Source organism: Schistocerca piceifrons, chromosome 1 (assembly GCF_021461385.2).
Source record: "Schistocerca piceifrons isolate TAMUIC-IGC-003096 chromosome 1, iqSchPice1.1, whole genome shotgun sequence".
NCBI lineage: Eukaryota > Metazoa > Arthropoda > Insecta > Orthoptera > Acrididae > Schistocerca > Schistocerca piceifrons.
Window position 1 is genome coordinate 1,042,115,493 of NC_060138.1, and position 20,382 is coordinate 1,042,135,874.

Genomic DNA, 20,382 nt, shown 5'->3' on the forward strand with positions numbered 1-20,382 from the left:
GTTTAGTTAAAATTAAGAAATAACTTAGGAGAGAAAATTCCCAAGAAATAAATGAAGATCTGCAAATTTCTGCATTTACACTAAATTTTACCTTACATCAAGCTAAAGATTTCATCTGTAAGTGTAAATGTTATTCAATGGCGTTTCTTATGTTGCAAGAAAATTTAAAACGCAATATTAATAAAATAAATTCTTATGACAGTAAATACTTGCATTCAATAAATACAATGGCTCTATTTAATTTGTGTAAGGCTAGATATGTAATATTTTGTATATTAATGAAAATTTCATACTTGAATATAGTTGGGTTTTCAGTGGTTTTTCTTAAATGGGGTTTTAAAGAAAATCATAGCTTTTTTTGGGTCAGGTTGAATTGTAACATTGCTTTGGGGCATAAATCAAAGCGGCAGCAGACATAAATGCTGCTGTAATTTATCCTTTTGGCAATAGGATGTAGGTTGTCAGCATGTATCAACTGCAATTCACTAACTCACAATAGAACCTACGCTGTCACCTTTCCACGGTCTTGGTGCCCAGTCGATACTTGTATTGAGGTATTAAAAAATGATCTCAGAAAATGAACGAGATGGGATATTGGGCATGTTCCACAGTGTTATTCAAGCCCTTTCCCAATTAACGATGCATTCTTACCCCTTGATTGAAAACATGATACAACGGTCAAAAGATCGAATCTCACTCATTCCATACAGAAGAACTGCGGTCTTTGTTGCTCGCATCACCAGTCGGAGACGACTTGGTCAATAGTCTAAATATGCTGAAGAATAGATATTACAACCCCGAATCATACGTTTATTTTTTCCGTCACCAGGGGAAAGCGTCGAAATCGACAACTACCTAGAACTGCCTGCACTACGAATAGCAATGCAAATATGCTGCTCGGCTAACAGTGGTTTTCCCGAGAGGGGCATCCAAGCCTACATGTTGCGCACGTCATAGGGAAATCTTGCAATCCCGTCTCGGAATCGCCATCCCTACCCACTGCTCTTTCACTTTCTCTCATAAGCCTGCTACCATGAAGAGCCATTTGAAATTATTCATTTTCTATTCCAGCTACAGCGACCCGTGTTTGGTCCTTAACGTACTACATATTGTCAAATTCAGTACATGACAGGAGCAGGTGAAGACACAAAATACCTGCTAGCCACCCAATAGAAATTTGTTTATTTATTTAGTTATTTGCTACCTTCCTTTAGTTTGTTTTCCAGATACAAGAACAGACGAAATGATGCACATGAATTGGTGTATATGGATACAACACATAATATTTTAACATTATTTCACATGTGTTAGCATAACCAAACATTGAAGCGTGTAAGGAAAAAAATATTATTAACTATCTACTTGGAAGTTCGTCTCAGTAGCTGAATGTTCAGCGCCGCTGACTGCCATTTGCAGCAACCGGGTTAGATTCCCGGTAGTGGCAAGAATTTACACTTGCTGGGAGGTCTGATACGGGATGCCATTAGCCTCGTGAGGCGAACTGAGGAGCTACTTGACCGATTAATAGCGGTTCCAAGTTCAGGAACCCCGACAACCACCGGGAGAGCGGTATGCTGACCACATGCCCTTCCATACAGCATCCGATCACGCCATTCGCCGAGGATGACACGGCGGTCGGTCGGAACAGATTAGTTCGTCTATGGTCAGGAAACGGAACTTTAACATTTCTGTCTACATACACATACATTTTAATCTGCAATCCAGAAGGCACGTGCTATTGGTCTACTGTACTATGTAACGTTGCTACATCCCAAATTTTCTAATTTATAATTCTAGACTACAATAATCCGCTAGGTTAGCCGAGAGCGTTAATTCGCTGCTTCCTGGACTCGGGTAGGTGCGCCGGCCCCAGATCGAATCCGCCCTGCGGATTTCCGACGTCGGCCGGTGTGCCGGCCAGCCCAGATGTGGTTTTTAGGTGGTTTTTCACATCCCACTAGGTGGATACCGGGCTGGTCCCCATATTCTGCCTCAGTTACACGACTCGCACACACCTTAACATGTTCGCACTATTCCGTGGGTTACACTCGACGCAGACAGCTGGGGTACACTTATTCCGTTCCGGCGGTTACGGGGTGGCGGTAGGAAGGACATCCGGCCACCCCTAAAATTTAACGTTGCCAAATCCGTTCCTAACAATGCCGATTCTGCGAAACCGCGGGACAAGACACTAGCGAAAGAAGAAGAAGAAGAAGAAGAAGAAGCTTTCTAGACTACAATACAGTGCTATACTACATTACACTTCTATACTTGGTATCAGAACGTAACTATAATTCCTCACATTTGTGGACAGTTGACTCCTGACGTGCTGAGGGACAACTCAGGATTCACAGCGTCTGTACTGCCGCTCCACTCAAGTGTAGAGGTTGAGAGATGGCTGTCAGGGTCTGCACGAGGCTCATCTCCTCGCTGATTCCGGAAGTTTGTTGCACCTGGATGTTCTGCCTTCCAGCGCCTCCTTGTCATGAAGTATGGTCTCCTCTCGGTTGTCTCACGGCCATTTGTGCTTGCACTTCGTAAGCTAATATTTTGACTGTCAGCAATTTTAGCTTGTGCCTCTACTACTCATCCGTATCATGCTATAGAATAGTGTATTACCAAAGATGTTCCTATCCTGATCCGTTGCATGGATCTTGACTCCTCAAGTTTTATCATTCCCTCCAGGTCCTAGAAAGTGATGCACTCCGTCTTGCCACCCGTATCCTGTACTACGTCATAAACTTCCGCCACCTTCTCAAACACCTAGGTACCAGAACACTTTCGACTGCTCTACGTCTCTTTTTAACGTGTGCCCCAATACCCCAACTACCCCCATCCTTGAGAAACCTGGCCTGCTATCAACATTCCACGTCCTTTCCCCGTGCATTTATAACCAACTACCTTTCCCAGACCATGAGGTAATCCCCGAGAAACACGTATCATGTCACCTGTAAGCAATTCCACCCGACCAGTTCCGAATGACGCCTCCAACTCACCGCCTTCGTGAATAACAGATATCTACCTAACTGTTAATTCCTACATCATAACAATTAGTCGCTTGACCTATGTATATTCCATATCTTTTTCCACAACTATAGTATCATCTCCATTACTTTAGTTAGAAAAATTTCTTGCATATAATTACCACGAAGCCTCACAATGATATTCCCCACAGATTAGAAGAACTCATTATGGCATGAACTCATCGCTACTTTATCCTACAAACATTTATTTTCATGTTATTCCACTTTAGTGAAGCAAAAAATGCAGAGGTATAATGTGGCCGACTCAGCTCTCACCGTTAAGGGGGAACATAAAAAGCAAATATATATATATATATATAAAAGTACGACACGAAAGAATGAGAGCAAAATTGTTCTGAGTGTAGTTCACACTGAGAAGGTATTGACTTTAAGCCCACAACACCTACAAGAGGCAGGCAAATTTTACCATCCTAGCGATAAATAACGGCGTTAATTTAGCAGAAATGTGAAACTTAACATTTTCAAATATCCGTTTAATCGAGTGCCACGTGATTTCCATTCCGCTTTCGAAACACAAAGTACAAAAAAATGAAGGACTGAGATTCGTAAAACGGAATGTAGGAGGTTTGTAGGCAGTTATGGTACTCAGAAACCTTCTCACGCACAAGGCTGTGGATTCAGAAAAGCCCCTTAATAGTCATACGAATTGCGGTGCCGGTGTTTTTCCAAATTACAATGCAATGTTCCTGTATAATGGAATGACAACAATGAAAATTTGTGCTGGACAGGGACTCAAACCCGAATTTCCCGCTTACTGCAAGCGGTTGCCTTACCTCTTTACTATCGGTGCATACTCACGGGCCGCGCGGAGTGGCCGCGCGGTTAGAGGCGTCTTGTCACTGACGGCGCGGCCCCTCCCGCCGGAGGTTCGAGTCCTCCCTCGTTCATAGGTGTGTGTGTTGTTCTTAGTATGAGTTAATTTAAGTAGTGTGTAAGTCTAGGGACCGATGACCTCAGCGCTTTGGTCGCTTAGGTATTCACACACATTTGAACCAACTTGGCACGGACTTCTCATAATGTCCATGCGAACTCTGTTTGTAGCTTTTGGGGTCCTCACTGTCGGTCACCCATTCTTCTGCACATTCTGAACGGATCCTACAACTCTCCATTTCTTGTACAGATCTTGAAAAGTGCTGGTCGTGAGGAGGTTCCTACCAGGATGCTTCGCTTGAAACGTTTCCGAATGTTCCTTAATGGAGCCTGTCTTTGCGTAGCACTCCACAATATCAATTCGCTGTTCTAATGCAAACTGCCCCACTTTTGTAACAGCTCAGCAATATGTGCTTCGCACAACAACTGACACACAAACATACAGCTGTACTCAACTTTCCGATAAAATTGAGTGTTGCCAACATTAGAGACGGTTGTTTGGTAAGCGTGGTAGCGTTACGGAGATGTTTAGCAAACTCAAGTGGCAGACTCTGCAAGAGAGGCGCTCTGCATCGCGGTGTAGCTTGCTGTCCAGGTTTCGAGAGGGTGCGGTTCTGGATGAGGTATCGAATATATTACTTCCCCATACTTATACCTCCCGAGGAGATCACGAATGTAAAATTAGAGAGATTCGAGCGCGTACGGAGGATTTCCGGCAGTCGTTCTTCCCGCGAACCATACGCGACTGGAACAGGAAAGGGAGATAATGACAGTGGCACGTAAAGTGCCCTCCGCCACACACCGTTGGGTGGCTTGCGGAGTATAAACGTAGATGTAGATGTATAGACATTGTTGCCACTTCACAAGCAATTCAGCTAGAGGTGATTAACCTGTACGTCAGGCGTATCAGATTTATGTCAGACGCCCTGAGTGACAAACGATCTTGCTCACACAAATTATGCCGATGTGCCGTTTGGCAGTTGTACAGTAATCCATGTGTTTTGTCATCAACTGAAGATTGGATGCAGATAATCCGAAACTAGTAACCAACAAAATTACATTTGCGAACTTGATTATTAAGGATTTTTAAGGATCCGCAGCTCCAACGGAACAGATCGATTATCTCCAAATTTGACCATGCCAAATGATATTCTCATACATCTTAAGGCAGGGTTTCCCAAACTGTGTTCCTCGGAACACTGGCGTCCCGCAGGAAGTGAATAAGTGCTCCGTAAAAAGCTATTAATAGCAAGGCGTTCTTCCGACATTTTTCCTTATTTTATTTAAATTCCTCATTATGTTTTACAAATGAAGTAAACAGTGACTAAATCAACTTTTCCTCTCTTTTAAAATTATATTAATTTTCTCAACCTTCAAAATAAAGAAAATGTTCCATCAAAGTACCAGGATTCTCAAAAGTTCGGGGACAGCTGCCTCAAGGTATTGATGATGTGGAAGGAAGGGCACTTGACTGCCTAAGCAATTTCATCCACACAACGACCAAGCCTTATCTCTTCCCAGGAGATGTGTGAAGAGTATCACCCCCAAAGGCCGCCGGACTCGCGTTGTTTTAACTGATGCAGTGTCCCACTCGAGTCGGCAGTCCACTTGAGCACTGACAGTCCCAAGGCCGCGGCTAGAGTTACGACGAGTGTGTTACCGCTGAACACTTTCACTTTCGCCGCCTTCACGATACACTGCGCTGTTTGTACCAAACACGCTCCTACTCTTACCACATCGGCTCGCCTTACACCCGTTTCCCGTAAATTTTGCATTTCCCTTTACGTTTCTTCTACCTACTTTCACGAGGCATTGTTTTTCTCGGTAGGGTAACACGTAAAAGTGCGTTGTTTATTTCGATACAGTAGTCGAATGTGTCATCAGGACATTTCGGGTTCGAACGGATTGGATCATTTTCTGATTGAGGCAATTTTTCGGATCTAATGACAGCTCTGTCTAGTGAATTGCGTGGCTTGGAACTCGGAAGTCGTGCGCTGTTAGGAAGACCACTCTGGTAACAGATATAATCAATGATTAAGAACTTCCGTGGTTCGGTTCATCAAGGAGCGGAATGTCTTAGACAGAGAGACATCGTATCCGCGACCGTTACAGCTTCTTCATGCTACAAGCAATCTTTTCTTGTAGCACTCCGATCTGAAATGCTCCAACAGTAGCACACTAAGAGAAAACTCAGTAACTCGAAAAATTATTATCTGCGTTATATTTGGTTCAAATGTCTCTGGGCACTATGGGACTCAACTGCTGAGGTCATAAGTCCCCTAGAACTTAGAACTACTTAAACTTAACTAACCTAAGGACATCACACACATCGATGCCCGAGACAGGTTTCGAACCTGCGACCGTAGCGGTCGCACAGTTCCAGACTGTAGCGCCTAGAACCGCTCGGCCACTCCGCCGGCTGCCTTATATTTCTTTCACGAAAGTGTACAGAAAGAAATGGATTTTTTCGTAAAGATGAAAGTATTATTTGACGCTATAGCTACATTTTCCATTCACATATTACGCTTTGGCGATTCCTGAACTGTTGTCTGTTACTTCACCTTTTCCGGCATTTGTTCATCAAAAAATAATAGAAAACGTCGGAAACAGCAGAATAGAAACTATAAATGTTACCAAAATAAATAAATAGAATGGGAAAGAGTTTAATAGTTGTTAATCTCCAGGCACAAAAGAGGAAGTATACTGTCCTTGTGATGATTTTGTATGTCGCTCTTTATAGCTTCATGAATATGGACATTAGTCAAAGGGCCGTTGATGTGGCAACATAAACATCTTTTTCATGGAATATTAAAGTCAAACTACCTACGATTAACTTTTATCAGTGAACGTAAACGTTCCGGAAAGCTGAGACGTTATCTTTACGACACAGAGCTCATTTAACGAATGCCTGTTATCAGAACTTCTATAGTTAAAGGACATCTACTTCTACAGTTAAAGGACATCTTCGCGGTCCTATCGTACAACGCGGCATACTAGAAGGCGAAAGGGATCAATAGCATATTCTTCACTGAAAACTACAATGAAGAGTCTGAGGACGCAGGGTGTTAGGACGCACATGCAAGGAACAGAAAACGCAAAATATGTGCTAAAGCAATTCGATTTTCATACTGGAATTTGCACCATTTGTCAGACTCCCGAGTGATCGGGCAGATGTCTAGGATAGGATTGGAAGTATACAACGCAGAGCCAATTTAGCTAGGCCGAAGACCATCAGAACTACGAGGGCGAGAGCCCAGCAACGGTAACAGCATCTGTTGAGGCTATGTACGATATCAAATACGAGAATGACATACAAGCACCTGTTTCTACACGTGGGGACTACAAATTATTTAACGGTGGTATAGAATTTCGTACTACACTGAAGCACCAAAGAAACTGGTATAGACATGCACATTCAAATATAAAGACATGTATACAGGTAGAATACGGCGCTGCGGTCAGCAACACCTATACAAGACAGTTGTTAGATCGGTTACTGCTGCTACAATCGTAGGTTATCAAGATTTAAGTGAGTTTGAACGTGGTGTTATAGTCGGCGCAGGAGCGACGGAACACAGCATCTTCGAGGTGGTGATCAATTTTCCATAAGACCATTTCCCGGGTGTACCGTGAATATCGGGATCCGGTAAAACATCAAATCTCCGACATCCCTGTGGTCGGAGAAAGATACTGCAAGAACGGGATCAACGACGACTGAAGAGAATCGTTCAACGTGACAGAAGTGCTACCCTTCACAAATTGCTGCAGATTTGATGACAACTACATTGGTCTCGAAATCACGTGTGAATCAGATACATTCAGTACATCACGTTTTTCTTTAAAGTAGCATACTTCTTTTAAATAAACAAGCAGTTGTCGGTTCGTTGTCGATGTTGACATTGATCTTTTTGGTGTAGGTGGCTGGTGAGACTGATTCACAAGCCACTGTATTTTTTTCTGTGTTTATGTAATATGTTTTGTGTTATACTTTTATCTAAGCAAAAAATCGGGCAAATGCGAGTAGGGCTCACGCATTGAGGGTTACGCGCAGACTTAATTACGTATATATTACGTATATAGAACGAGGCTGTGAGGCGGCAATATTTTGCCTCCATACATGTGCTATTATACGATTTCGTTTGCATATTTCATTCGATGTGAGATCGTGATTGACGATAGGTTCTCGAATAATTGACCATTTCTTTGACTGATACTGTGCAGCACCACGTACTAACATTTTTCTGGAGTATTGAGTGCCTGGGAATTAATATGAGCTAGACACTGCTGCCAAAGAGCTTTAACGCCACATCTCGCAGCACTATCCTAACAGATACGTTCCTCGTACGTCCCACATTGGTTTCTGCGGTTATTTCACCCAGTGTTGCTTCTCTGTTAGCACTGACAACTCTACGCAATTGCTTCTTCTCTCGGTCGTCAAGTGAAGACCGTCAGCCACTGCGTTGCCCCTGGTGAGAGGTAATACATGAAATTTGATATTCTAGGCACCCTCTTGACGCTGTGGATCTCGGATATTGAATTCCCTTACGATTTCCGAAATGGAGTGTCCCATGCGTCTAGCTTCAACTACACTATTGGCCATTAAAATTGCTACACCAAGAACAAATGCAGATGATAAACGGGTATTCATTGGACAAATATATTATACTAGAACTGACATATGATTACATTTTCACGCAATTTGGGTGCATAGATCCTGAGAAATGAGTATCCAGAACAACCACCTCTGGCCGTAATAACGGCCTTGGTACGCCTGGGCATTGAGTCAAACAGAGTTGGGATGGCGTGTACAGGTACAGCTGCCCATGCAGCTTCAACACGATACCTCAGTTCATCAAGAGTAGTGACTGGCGCACTGTGACGAGCCAGTTGCTCGGCCACCATTGACCAGACGTTTTCAATTGGTGAGAGATCTGGAGAATGGGCTGGCCAGGGCAGCAGTCGAACATTTTCTGTATCCAGAAAGGCCCGTACACGACCTGCAACATGAGGTCGTGCATTATCCTGCTGAAATGTAGGGTTTCGCAGGAATCGAATGAAGGGTAGAGCCACGGGTCGTAACACATCTGTAATGTAGCGTCCACTGTTCAAAGTGCCGACAATGCGAACAAGAGGTGGCCGAGACGTGTAACCAATGGTACCCCATACCATCACGCCGGGTGATACGCCAGTATGACGATGACGAATACACGCTTCCAATGTGCATTCACCGCGGTGTCACCAAACACGGATGCGACCATCATGATGCTGTAAACAGAACCTGTATTCAACCGATAAAATGACGTTTTGCCATTCGTGCACCCAGGTTCGTCATTGAATACACCATCGCAGGCGCTCCTGTCTGTGATGCAGCGTCAAGGGTAACCGCAGCCATGGTCTCCGAGCTGATAGTCCATGCTGCTGCAACCGTCGTCGAACTGTTCGTGCAGATGGTTGTTGTCTTGCAAACGTCCCCATCTGTTGACTCAGGGATCGAGACGTGGTAGCACGATCCGTTACAGCCATGCGGATAACATGCCTGTCATCTCGACTGCTAGTGATGCGAGGCCGTTGGGATCCAGCACGGCGTTCCGTATTACCCTCCTGAAACCACCGATTCCGTATTCTGCTAACAGTCATTGAATCTCGACCAACGCGACCAGCAGTGTCGCGATACGATAAACCGCAGTCGCGATAGGCTACAATTCGACCTTTATCAAAGTCGCAAACGTGATGGTAGGCATTTTTCCTCCTTACACGAGGCATCACAACAACGCTTCACCAGGCAACGCCGGTCAACTGCTGTTTGTGTGTGAGAAATCGTTTGGAAACTTTCGTCATCAGCACGTTGTAGGTGTCGCCACCGGCGCCAACCTTGTGTAAATGCTCTGAAAAGCTACTAATTTGCATATCACAGCATCTTCTTCCTGTCGGTTAAATTTCGCGTCTGTAGCACGTCATCTTCGTGGTGTAGCAATTTTAATGGCCAGTAGTGTACCTTTGCGTCAGTTAATTCCCGTCGTGTGGCCATAATCATGTCGGAAGTCTTTTCACATGAATCGCCTGCGTACAAATGACAGCTCCGTCAAGTGCATTATCCTTTTCTACCTCGTGTACGCGATACTACCGCCATCTGTATATGTGCATATCGCTATCCCATGGCTTTTGTCACCTCAGTTCAGTACTCCTCCTGCCAGTCTGACGTTTGTCGTATGTTGCCTGACGAACAGTATAACTTAATCGTTAGCGGAGCTGTCTCCCAGCTGGCCTGCTTGTTCAGTTTTCATTGCCGACAAAGCGTCCCTGTTCCCATCCTCAACAAGCAGAGCCTTCTTCCGGCGACGCGCTTTCCCTTCTTTGTGCCCGATTCTACAGCACACGTGACACTCTCTACTCCATCACGAAAACCCACTATTCAGGCTATGACTCACACTAAATCTCTACGGAATAGGCGTTGCACAACAGCAAATGGACAAACGCTTCTGAAAATTGATACACCAGGCAAACTACATATAACTAAGATGCACATTTTGCCTCTTCTGAGAGTGGAAGGCGTTAAAACAACTAGAGGGAAGAGATGTGGAGTGTTCGGTCACGGATGGATTGTGGGATGTGCTGCCATCTGCGCGGCAGTGGATCAGGGTTTCAAAGCTGCCGTACGACGTGGTTTTGGCAATCAGATTTATGGGAGGCGTAGGTCAGGCGAAAGTATTCCTTACGTTTTAGGAGACGGAAAAACGTTAGCTGGAACAAGGCACGGGAGTGAGAAGACAGTCAGTTACAGAAAGCGAGACGGAGTGCGTGTCGTCCAAGAATTTGAAGGGAGCTTTAAAACTTTAGCGGAGGTCCGTCCAGCATTTGCAACGGTAAGAATGGGACGGTTGACGATCTCGTATGTGTGGATTTGGTCATGTGATTCAGCCCTGATCTTCGGCCGGTTATTAATTTAAGTCTATTGTGGCCTTTATTTTGAATAGTTAGTACGAGGGGATTTCGAACAAGTTTTTGGTCAGGTATTATATCTCAGTATTTGAAAAATGGTTCATATGGCTCTGAGCACTATGGGACTTAATATCGAAGGTCATCAGTCCCCTAGAACGTAGAACTACTTAAACTTAACTAACGTAAGGACATCACACACATCCATGCCCGAGGCAGGATTCGAACCTGCAACCGTAGTAGTCGCGCGGCTCCGGACTGAAGCGCCTAGAACTGCTCGGCCAACTAGGCCGTCTCAGTATTTGAGTATACTTCTCAAACCATTGTGAAACGTATGGCGTAGGGTACTTCACACTGTATGACATATTAGGGCTGCTTCTCGACCCCATTCACGTATGGAGTGCCGAAAGATTGATTGCTTGAATTCCTCGGTGTGCGCTGTAATTAGTCTAACCTTGTCTTCGCAGTCCGTACAGGAGCGGTATGTAGAAGATTCCTACTTTCCTAACTTAATGCTGGTTCTTGAAACTTTGCAAAGAGGATTTCGTGAAATAGTTAACACTTCAAATTTTTCGGCATTTTCGAGGCGCTCGCCAGTGCGTTGAACAAACCTCCCACGATTCGTGAAGTTCTTCGTTGTATAGGTCAATATGCACTGTTAGTCTTATGTCAATGTATTCTAACTATATCAGACGACGCTGGGAGAATTAGATCAGGAAATGAGACATTAAAAGTAGTAGATTAGTTTTGCTGTTTGGACTACAAAATAACTGACGATTGCCGGACTACATGGGATATGAAATGCAGACTGTCAATAGCAAGAAAAGCATTTCTGAAAAAGACGAGTTCAGGTGAATATGAATTTAGGTTTTACTGTTTCAGCATTTCGTCAATATAGAACCACCAATCATTTTATCTCATGTAGAGTTTATTACAAAGCTGTCACAGCTGCAATATATTTGGACGACTAGTTTCGAACCGACTAGTTAATACTCCGGGTGGTGACTACTCAAGAGGACGTAGTCATCAGGAGAAACAAAGCTGGCGTTCTACGGATCGGGGCGTGGAATTTAGATCCCCTAATCGGGCAGGAACGTTATAAAATGTAAAAATGGAAAGGGGCAGGTTGAAGTTAGCTATAGAGGGAATTAGTGAGGTTCAGTGGCGGGAGGAACAAACTTCTGGTCAGGTCATTACAGGCTTATAAATACAAAATCAAATAAGGGTAATACAGGAGTGGGTTTCACAATGAGTAAGAAAACACGAATGCAGGTAAGCTACTATGAACAGCATAGTGAACGCATTATCGTCTCCAAGACAGACACGAATCCCACACCTACTACAGTAGTACAAGTTTATATCCCATCGAGCTCCGTAAATGACAAAGAGATTGAAGAAACGGAAGATGAGATAAAAGGAATCATTCAGATACTTAAAGGGGACAAAAATTTAATTGTGATGTGGGACTGGAATTCGACAGTAGGGAAAGGAAAAGAAGGAAAAATAGTAGGTGGATATGGACTGGAGAAAGGAATGAAAGTGAAAGCCGCCTGGTAGAATTTTACACAGAACATAACTTAACCGTCGGTAACACTTGGTTAAAGAATCATGAAAGAAGGTTCTATTCGTGGAAGAGATATGGAGACGACGGAAGACTTCAAATATAGATTATATAATGATTAGACAGAGATTTCGGAACCATATTTTAAACTGTAAGACATTTCTAGGGGCAGATGTGGACTCTGACCGCAATTTGGTGGGTAGAAGCGCTTTTCACGGAAGTAAGATATATACCGCCTATCAGAAAATTAAAGCGGTCTTTGGATAAAAGAGAAGCACCCGTATGAATATCAAGAGCTCAGATGGAAAACCAGTCCTAAGCAAAGAAGGGAAAGCTGAAAGGTGGAAGGAGCATATAGAGGGTCTGTACAATGAATATGAACTTGAAGGCACTATTATAGAAGTGGAAGACGACTTAGATTAAGCTGAGATGGAAGATATGATACTGCGAGAAGAATTTGACAGAGCTCTGAAAGACCTAAGTGGAAAGAGGGCCGGGAGAGTAGACGACACACCGTCAGAACCACTGATAGTCTTGGGGGAGCCAGCAATGACAAAACTATCCCATCTGGTGTGCAAGATGTATGGAACGGGTGAAATACCCCCACATTTCAAGAAGAATGTAATAATTCCAATTTCAAAGGAAGCAGTTGCTGACAGTTGTGAAAATTACGGAACTATTAGTTCAATAAGTCATGGTTACAACATTTTAACACGAATTCTTTACAGAATAATGGAATAAGTGGTAGAAGTTGACCTCGGGGAATATCAGGGAGCCAAAGACTATTTACAACTTGTACAGTAACCAGATGGCAGCTATAAGAGTCGAGGGGCATGAAAGGGAAGCAGTGGTTGGATTGTAGCTTATCCCCGATGTTATTCAGTCTGTGCATTGAACAAGCAATAAAGGAAATAAAAGAAAAATCTGGAGCAGGAATTAAAGTTCAAGGAGAAGAAATAAAAACTTCGAGATTTGCCTATGACACTAATTCTGTTAGAGGCTGCAAAGGACTTGGAAGAGCTGTTGAACAGAATGGACAGTGTCTTGAAAGGAAGACATAAGATGGACGTCAACAAAAGCAAAATTAGGATAATAGAAAGTAGTCGAATTAAATCAGGTGATACTGAAAGAATTGGAGTAGGAAACGAGACACTTAAACTAGTAGATGATTTTTGCTATTTGAGCAGCAAAATAAATGTTGATGGCCGAAGTAGAGAGGATATAAAATATAGACTGGTACTGACAAGAAAATTGGTTTAGAAGAACAGAAATTTGTTAACATCGAATGTAGACTTATGTGTTAGGAAATCTTTTATGAATGTATTTGTCTGGAGTGTAGCCGAGTATGGAAGTGAAACGTAGGCGATGAACAGTTCAGACATGAAGAGAATAGAAGTTTTTGAAATGTGGTGCTACAGTTGAATGCTGAAGATCATATGGGTAGCTCACATAACTAATTAGGAAACACTGAACAGAATTGAGAAGACAAGAAATTTGTGGCACAGCTCGATTAAAAGAAGAGATCGATTGATGGGACACATTCTGAGACATCAAAGGACCACCAATTTAGTACTGGAAGAAAGGGTGGAGGGTAAAAATCGTAGAGGGAGACCAGGAGATGAATGCAGTGAGCAGATTCAGAAGGATGTAGGTTGCAACAGTTATTCGGAGATGAAGAGGCTTGCACAGGATACAGTAGCATGGAGAGTTGCATCAAACTAGTCTTCGGACTGAAAACCACAACAACAACAACAACAGTTCATTCTCAAGCCTGACGTACTGAGACTGTAGATAAAGTGACTGATCTTGACGCTAGATAAATGACACAGTATAGATATGCTCACTATACAAATCACAGTCAGTCAGTTTGATTCTGACTTTATCTACCATCACTGTGTGTTGCATGGATTGCCAATTTTAGATGGTCGTCATTAAGATCAGACACTTTCAGTGCAGTCGCAGTAGGCCAGGATAGAGAATGCACCAGTCGGTTCGAAACTAGTCGCCGAAATATGTGTACTGAAACTTCATAGTTATGCAATTAACTCTTCGCGAGATAAATTTAGGTGTTTCTAAGTCTTTCCCGAAGGCATTTGTCCGGAATGTAGGGTTGTATGGAACTGACAAGTGGACAATAAACAGTTCAGACAAGAAGAGAGTGGAAGATTTTGAAATGTAGTCCAACAGAAGAATGTTGAATATTGGTTGGACAGACTGAATAACTAACGAGGAGGTACTGAATGGAACTGGGAAAGAAAGAAACTTATGGCACATCTTCACTTCTTTCGACTGCATAACTGCACATGTCTATCTACATGACCACAGCTATTACATACAGTTTCGAATACCATCTCTCGTTAATTTGAGAATCTACTAAGGATTTATACAGCAAGTACACCTTTAACTGACATAGCAAAAGTACCTAGAGTGACAGGTTTATGATACGAGTAAATCTTTACTGCTTTGTTGCCTTGAAACGGCATATTGTCATAACACGCAAGTTATAATACGGAAACAACGAAATACGATTAAGCCTCCCAAAAGCAGTGAGCGAGGCACACCCCTGACAGATTTCCGATTTCAGCCGAAGGCTGATATGGCCCTCTTGGTTAAGTCACTCGTGATTTTGTGGCGAGATAGTACGGGTGCAAACTTGTAAGATAAGCAGTAGCCGAATTTCCTTTTTAAATCGTGCCTAACTTTTGCGCAGCGTATAACTGTACCCGCAGAACAAGAAGACTACGAATATACACTACTGGCCATTGAAATTGCTACACCACGAAGATGACGTGCTACAGACGCGAAATTTAACCGACAGGAAGAAGATGCTGTGATATGCAAATGATTAGCTTTTCAAACCATTCACACAAGGTTGACGTCGGTGGCGACAACTACAACTTCCTGACATGAGGAAAGTTTCCAACTGATTTCTCATACACAAACAGCAGTTGACTGGCGTTGCCTGGTGGAACGTTGTTGTGATGCCTCATGTAAGGAGGAGAAATGCGTACCATCACGTTTCCGACTTTGATAAAGGTCGGATTGTCGGCTATCGCGATTGCGGTTTATTGTATCGCGACATTGCTGCTCGCGTTGGTCGAGATCCAATGACTGTTGGCAGAATATGGAATCCGTGGGTTCAGAAGGGTAATACGGAACGCCGTGCTGGATCACAACGGCCTCGTATCACTAGCAGTCGAGGTGACTGGCATGTTATCCGCATGGCTGTAACGGATCGTGCAGCCACGTCTCGATCCCTGAGTCAACAGATGGGGACGTCAGCAAGACAACAACCATGTGCACGAACAGTTCGACGACGTTTGCAGCAGCATGCTCGGAGACCATGGCTGCGGTTACCCTTGACGCTGCATCACAGACAGGAGCGCCTGCGATGGTTTACTCAACGACGAACCTAGCTGCACGAATGGCAAAACGTCATTTTATCGGTTGAATCCAGGTTCTGTTTACAGCATCATGATGGTCGCATTCGTGTTTGGCGACATCGCGGTGAACGCACATTGGAAGCGTGTATTCGTCATCGCCATACTGGCGTATCACCCAGCGTGGTGGTATGGGATGCCATTGGTTACACGTCTCGGTCACCTCTTGTTCGTATTGACGGTACTTTGAACAGTGGACGTTACATTTCAGATGTGTTACGACCCGTGGCTCTACCCTTCATTCGATTCCTGCGAAACCCTACATTTCAGTAGGATAATGCACGACCGCATATTGCCTTTCTGGATACAGAAAATGTTCGACTGCTGCCCTGGCCAGCACATTCTCCAGATCTCTCACCAACTGAAAACGTCTGGTCAATGGTGGCCGAGCAACTGGCTCGTCACAATACGCCAGTCACTTCTTTTGATGAACTGTGGTATCGTATGGAAGCTCATTGGGGAGCTGTACCTGTACACTCCATCCAAGCTCTGTTTGACTCAATGCCCAGGCGTATCAAGGCCGTTATTACGGCCAGAGGTGGTTGTTCTGGGTACTGATTTCTCAGGATCTATGCACCAAAATTGCGTGAAAATGTAATCACATGTCAGTTCTAGTATAATATATTTGTCCAATGAATACCCGTTTATCATCTGCATTTGTTCTTGGTGTAGCAATTTTAATGGCCAGTAGTGTATCTTATTTCAAGCACGTACAGAGTAAAAATGTTATCTGTCGGTGGTTTCGTACATTTGTGTTATACACCAGCACAGAAAGAACTTCAATGTGTTTGACTTTACGTGAATACGTGAATTCATAATTCTACACTAGTTTTCGTAATTTCCTTATGCACTATCGTGTACTATGCCCCTCTGTTTTGGATACTCAAAACATTGCAGAAGGTTCTTCAGTTTGCTCCACTCTCTGTGGAATTCTGTCTCTTTGGTCCACAGGTGTTTCACAGGCGTGTTTTGTAAGTGACGTCCTTTGTAGACTGACTGCATTTTCCCAGTTCCTACAAATGAACTGAAGTCTTCTACCTGCTTTACCTACGACGCAACCCAAGTGATTAAGGGGAGTAGGACGTCAAACGGGCCGACTTGGAGCAGGAGGGGCACCACAGGACATTTTAATTTCCACTGTCTATACTTATACAAGTAAATTCATAAAACGTTGTCAGCATGACCAGGAAGGATAAAGGATTCACACTCGTAGCAGCGGAAGTTCAAAAACATAACAAAATTTTTTTTTACATGTGAAATTTCATCATTTTTTCACTTACTATTGGCTGCATTTGTTGCTATAGGTACACTTTTCTTCATAAGTACGAGAGACTGTTCGATGAATTTTGCACAGCATACAAACCATACTTACAGGTGTCTGAAACTCTAGAATCTATTCCATTTATGAAAAAATGAATGAGCAGTTACGTTTTAAACTTCATGATTAGAAAAAAATCTAATTTTGTAGTTAATTATCTCAATTTTTATCACAGTTTTTAATAGATTTGGAAAATTCTAGAGTTTCATACACCTATAAGTATGGTTTGTATGCTGTGCAAAATTCATCATAGAATCTCTCTTACTTGGGAAGAAAAATGTACCTATAGCAACAAATGCAGCCAACAGTAAGTGAAAAAGTGATGAAATTTCATATCTAAAGAAAAATTATTTTGCTATGTTTTTGCACTTCCACTGCTATGAGTGTGAATCCTGAATCCTTCCTGGTCATTTTAATATTTTTTTTTGTGGGGTCTGAAATTTAAAACCTCTCTCACACCGGACTGATTTAGCTTCACTGATCAGGATAGTAAAAGAATATGCGTATATTAAGGGAATTTTCATTCCCAAAGCAGGCTTATCACATCACACAGTTCAATACTGTTCTATTCTGATTAAATTGAGCTTAAATTCCATAAGGCAGTGAAGCAATTTCGAAGTCTCGGTGCGACGAAAATTGTGAGTCGATCTCCTGAAAACATTTGTAATAATTATTAACTTTCGGTGATCACATGGGGAAGACCGGAGATCTGATGGTAAGACCGTGTTAGCCCATTTATTGAAAGTAATAAACTGGATGTCTTGAGCGTACAAAAAGGGGGGTTCGTCTAGTGTAAGTCAGACGTTCCCCACTGATCCCGTGCAACACAGCGTAGTAAGCAGACACTATCAATAATAATCAGTTAAATAATACGCGAACACACTTACTTTAGTTCATGTATTAAATTCCTTCTCATACAGAATCTCATCAAGATGGCGACTAGCTCAACAATACATACATATACATCTTCGTTCTTTAACGGCTAATCGGCAAGATCTGAATCATTCTTTTCATATGAGAAAACATAGATAGCAGAGAAGCTATTCCATGGAGTAAATGCACGATCCAAGGAATAATAGGGCTTGAAACTACTTTGCATTGATAATCATCGTATATTAAAGTTTAGGAATCGGTAAGATAAGAAGAGATATTTCGAGATATGTACTGATGAAATTATAAAATTTCTGAAAATATCACGGAGAGACCGCTGCAAGAGACATTCAAAATGGTTCAAATGGCTCTGAGCACTATGGGACTTAACATCTATGGTCATCAGTCCCCGAGAACTTAGAACTACTTAAACCTAACTAACCTAAGGACATCACACACATCCATGCCCGAGGCAGGATTCGAACCTGCGACCGTAGCAGTCGCGTGGCTCCGGACTGAGCGCCTAGAACCGCTAGACCACAGACAGTAGAAAATAAAGTTTCCTGTGGTGGCTCTCCTGCTCCAAGTCGTCCCGTTTGACGTCCTACCCCCCTTAAGTGTTTTCGTGAGATGGATTGTGCTGTTTCGTGGCTTTTTAATGGAAACGTGTTGACTGGTCTGAGCGCCGGTATTCCTGTCTGCTGATAACTATGCAGTATGTACCCGCGGCACATCAGTAGCATTAAGTGCCTTAAGCGGCAGTAGCGCGATGACGCCGGCCGGCGTGTCGCGTTGCCGCAACCCGTCTGCTGGCGGGAGAAAGCCGCGCCCCGGGTTTCGTCACGGGCCGTCCGCCGGCCGCCGGCTGCCGCCCAGGCGCAATCGCGGCCAGCTGGTCAAGTGCAACAGCCGCAGCGGTCTGACAGCGCGCCGCCCGCTGGCTGTGTTCCAGGTCCCAGCTACCAGCCACCAGCTACCAGGTGCCCAGCCATGAAGCTGCACGCCGCCGTCTGCGAGAAGGCCGCGCCGCCCGCCGACTCCACCGCCGTTTCCGCGTCGCCGGAGGAGCGCCTGATGGAAGACGGCAAACAGGTAGGCACGGCGCACTCGCCCTCTGCGTCTGTTGACTCATTGGCGCAGGGAGACTAAACAACAGCGGTCTTAACCCGCTACTGCCCGCACCGAAATTGAGTTTATTGTGCTATTACTCGCCACAGATTCTAGTAAAGCCAGATGATACCCTTAAAGAGTAGTAGAAGATGCTTTACCATTGGGTTGCTGCGTGAGTTCGTAGCGTTTTTCCGTAAGTTCAATAAACACAACAGATACACGTAACAGAGACTAGTCATCAATAATATATTCTCCTCCACTATTTACAGTAGTTTGTCTACGCTGAGGTAACTTTTCGCTGCCGCAACTGTAGAAAACATGTGCTTTTGAGGCGAAGAACTCGTCGAGCCATGTTCGGAGCTCCTTTTCATCCGGAAACGGAGTTCCTTGAAGGCTGTTCGATAAAGAGCAGAAAAGGTGAAAATCTGAGGACGCAAGATCAGGTGAATAAGGTGGGTGCGAAATGACTTCCCAGCCAAGCTCCTGTATAGTGTTTCTTGTCAGTCTAACAGAAAGCGGGTGGGCGTTATCGTAGCCTTCCTGGTCGTTGTTCTTGGACTGCCTCTGCAAGACGTCTCAGTTGTTGAGAATAAATGCCAGCAGTGATGGTTACAAAAAAATGGTTCAAATGGCTCTGAGCACTATGGGACTTAACTTCTGAGGTCATCAGTCCCCTAGAACTTAGAACTACGTAAACCTAATTAACCTAAGGACATCACACACATCCATGCTCGAGGCAGGATTCGAACCTGCGAACGTGGCGTTTGCGCGGTTCCAGACTGAAGCGCCTAGAACCGTTCGGCCACTCCGGCCGGCTGATGGTTACACCTCGAGTAAACAATTCGTAGTACACCACACCGTCGCTGTTCAACCACATGCATAACATTATCTTTTATGCATGTGCTCAGGTCTGTGTACGGGAAGTTGCTGCTTTGTTTGAGCTCAACCATCCCTTTCTTTTCCTTATGTTAGCATAAAGACACCATTTCTCATCACCAGTAACGATACAGGATAGGAATAGTCAGTGTTGTTCACAAGCCAATTGATGACGAGGAAGCAGAGATGCGCATATGGCTATCCCGCTGATTGTTGTTAGTTTAGCTTGGAGCGTGCGGTATCCATACACCCGACTTTAGAACCTTCCCCATGGCTTGAAAATGTAGGACGATGGTGGAATGATCACAGTTCATCACATTTGCCAGTTCTCGAGCACAATGACGTGGATCATTGTGA

At 43.8% G+C, this 20,382-nt stretch overlaps 1 protein-coding gene across 1 annotated transcript in view; it reads left to right on the top strand.

The window, feature by feature from the left end:
- LOC124796384 (progestin and adipoQ receptor family member 3-like) overlaps nucleotides 1-20,382 on the top strand; it is a 184,813-nt gene that overhangs the window by 50,336 nt on the left and 114,095 nt on the right. The window contains exon 2 of the mRNA XM_047260551.1: nucleotides 18,992-19,131. Within this exon, the coding sequence (XP_047116507.1) occupies nucleotides 19,030-19,131 (102 nt within the window). The 5' untranslated portion in view covers nucleotides 18,992-19,029. The remainder of the gene's footprint in view (nucleotides 1-18,991; nucleotides 19,132-20,382) is intronic.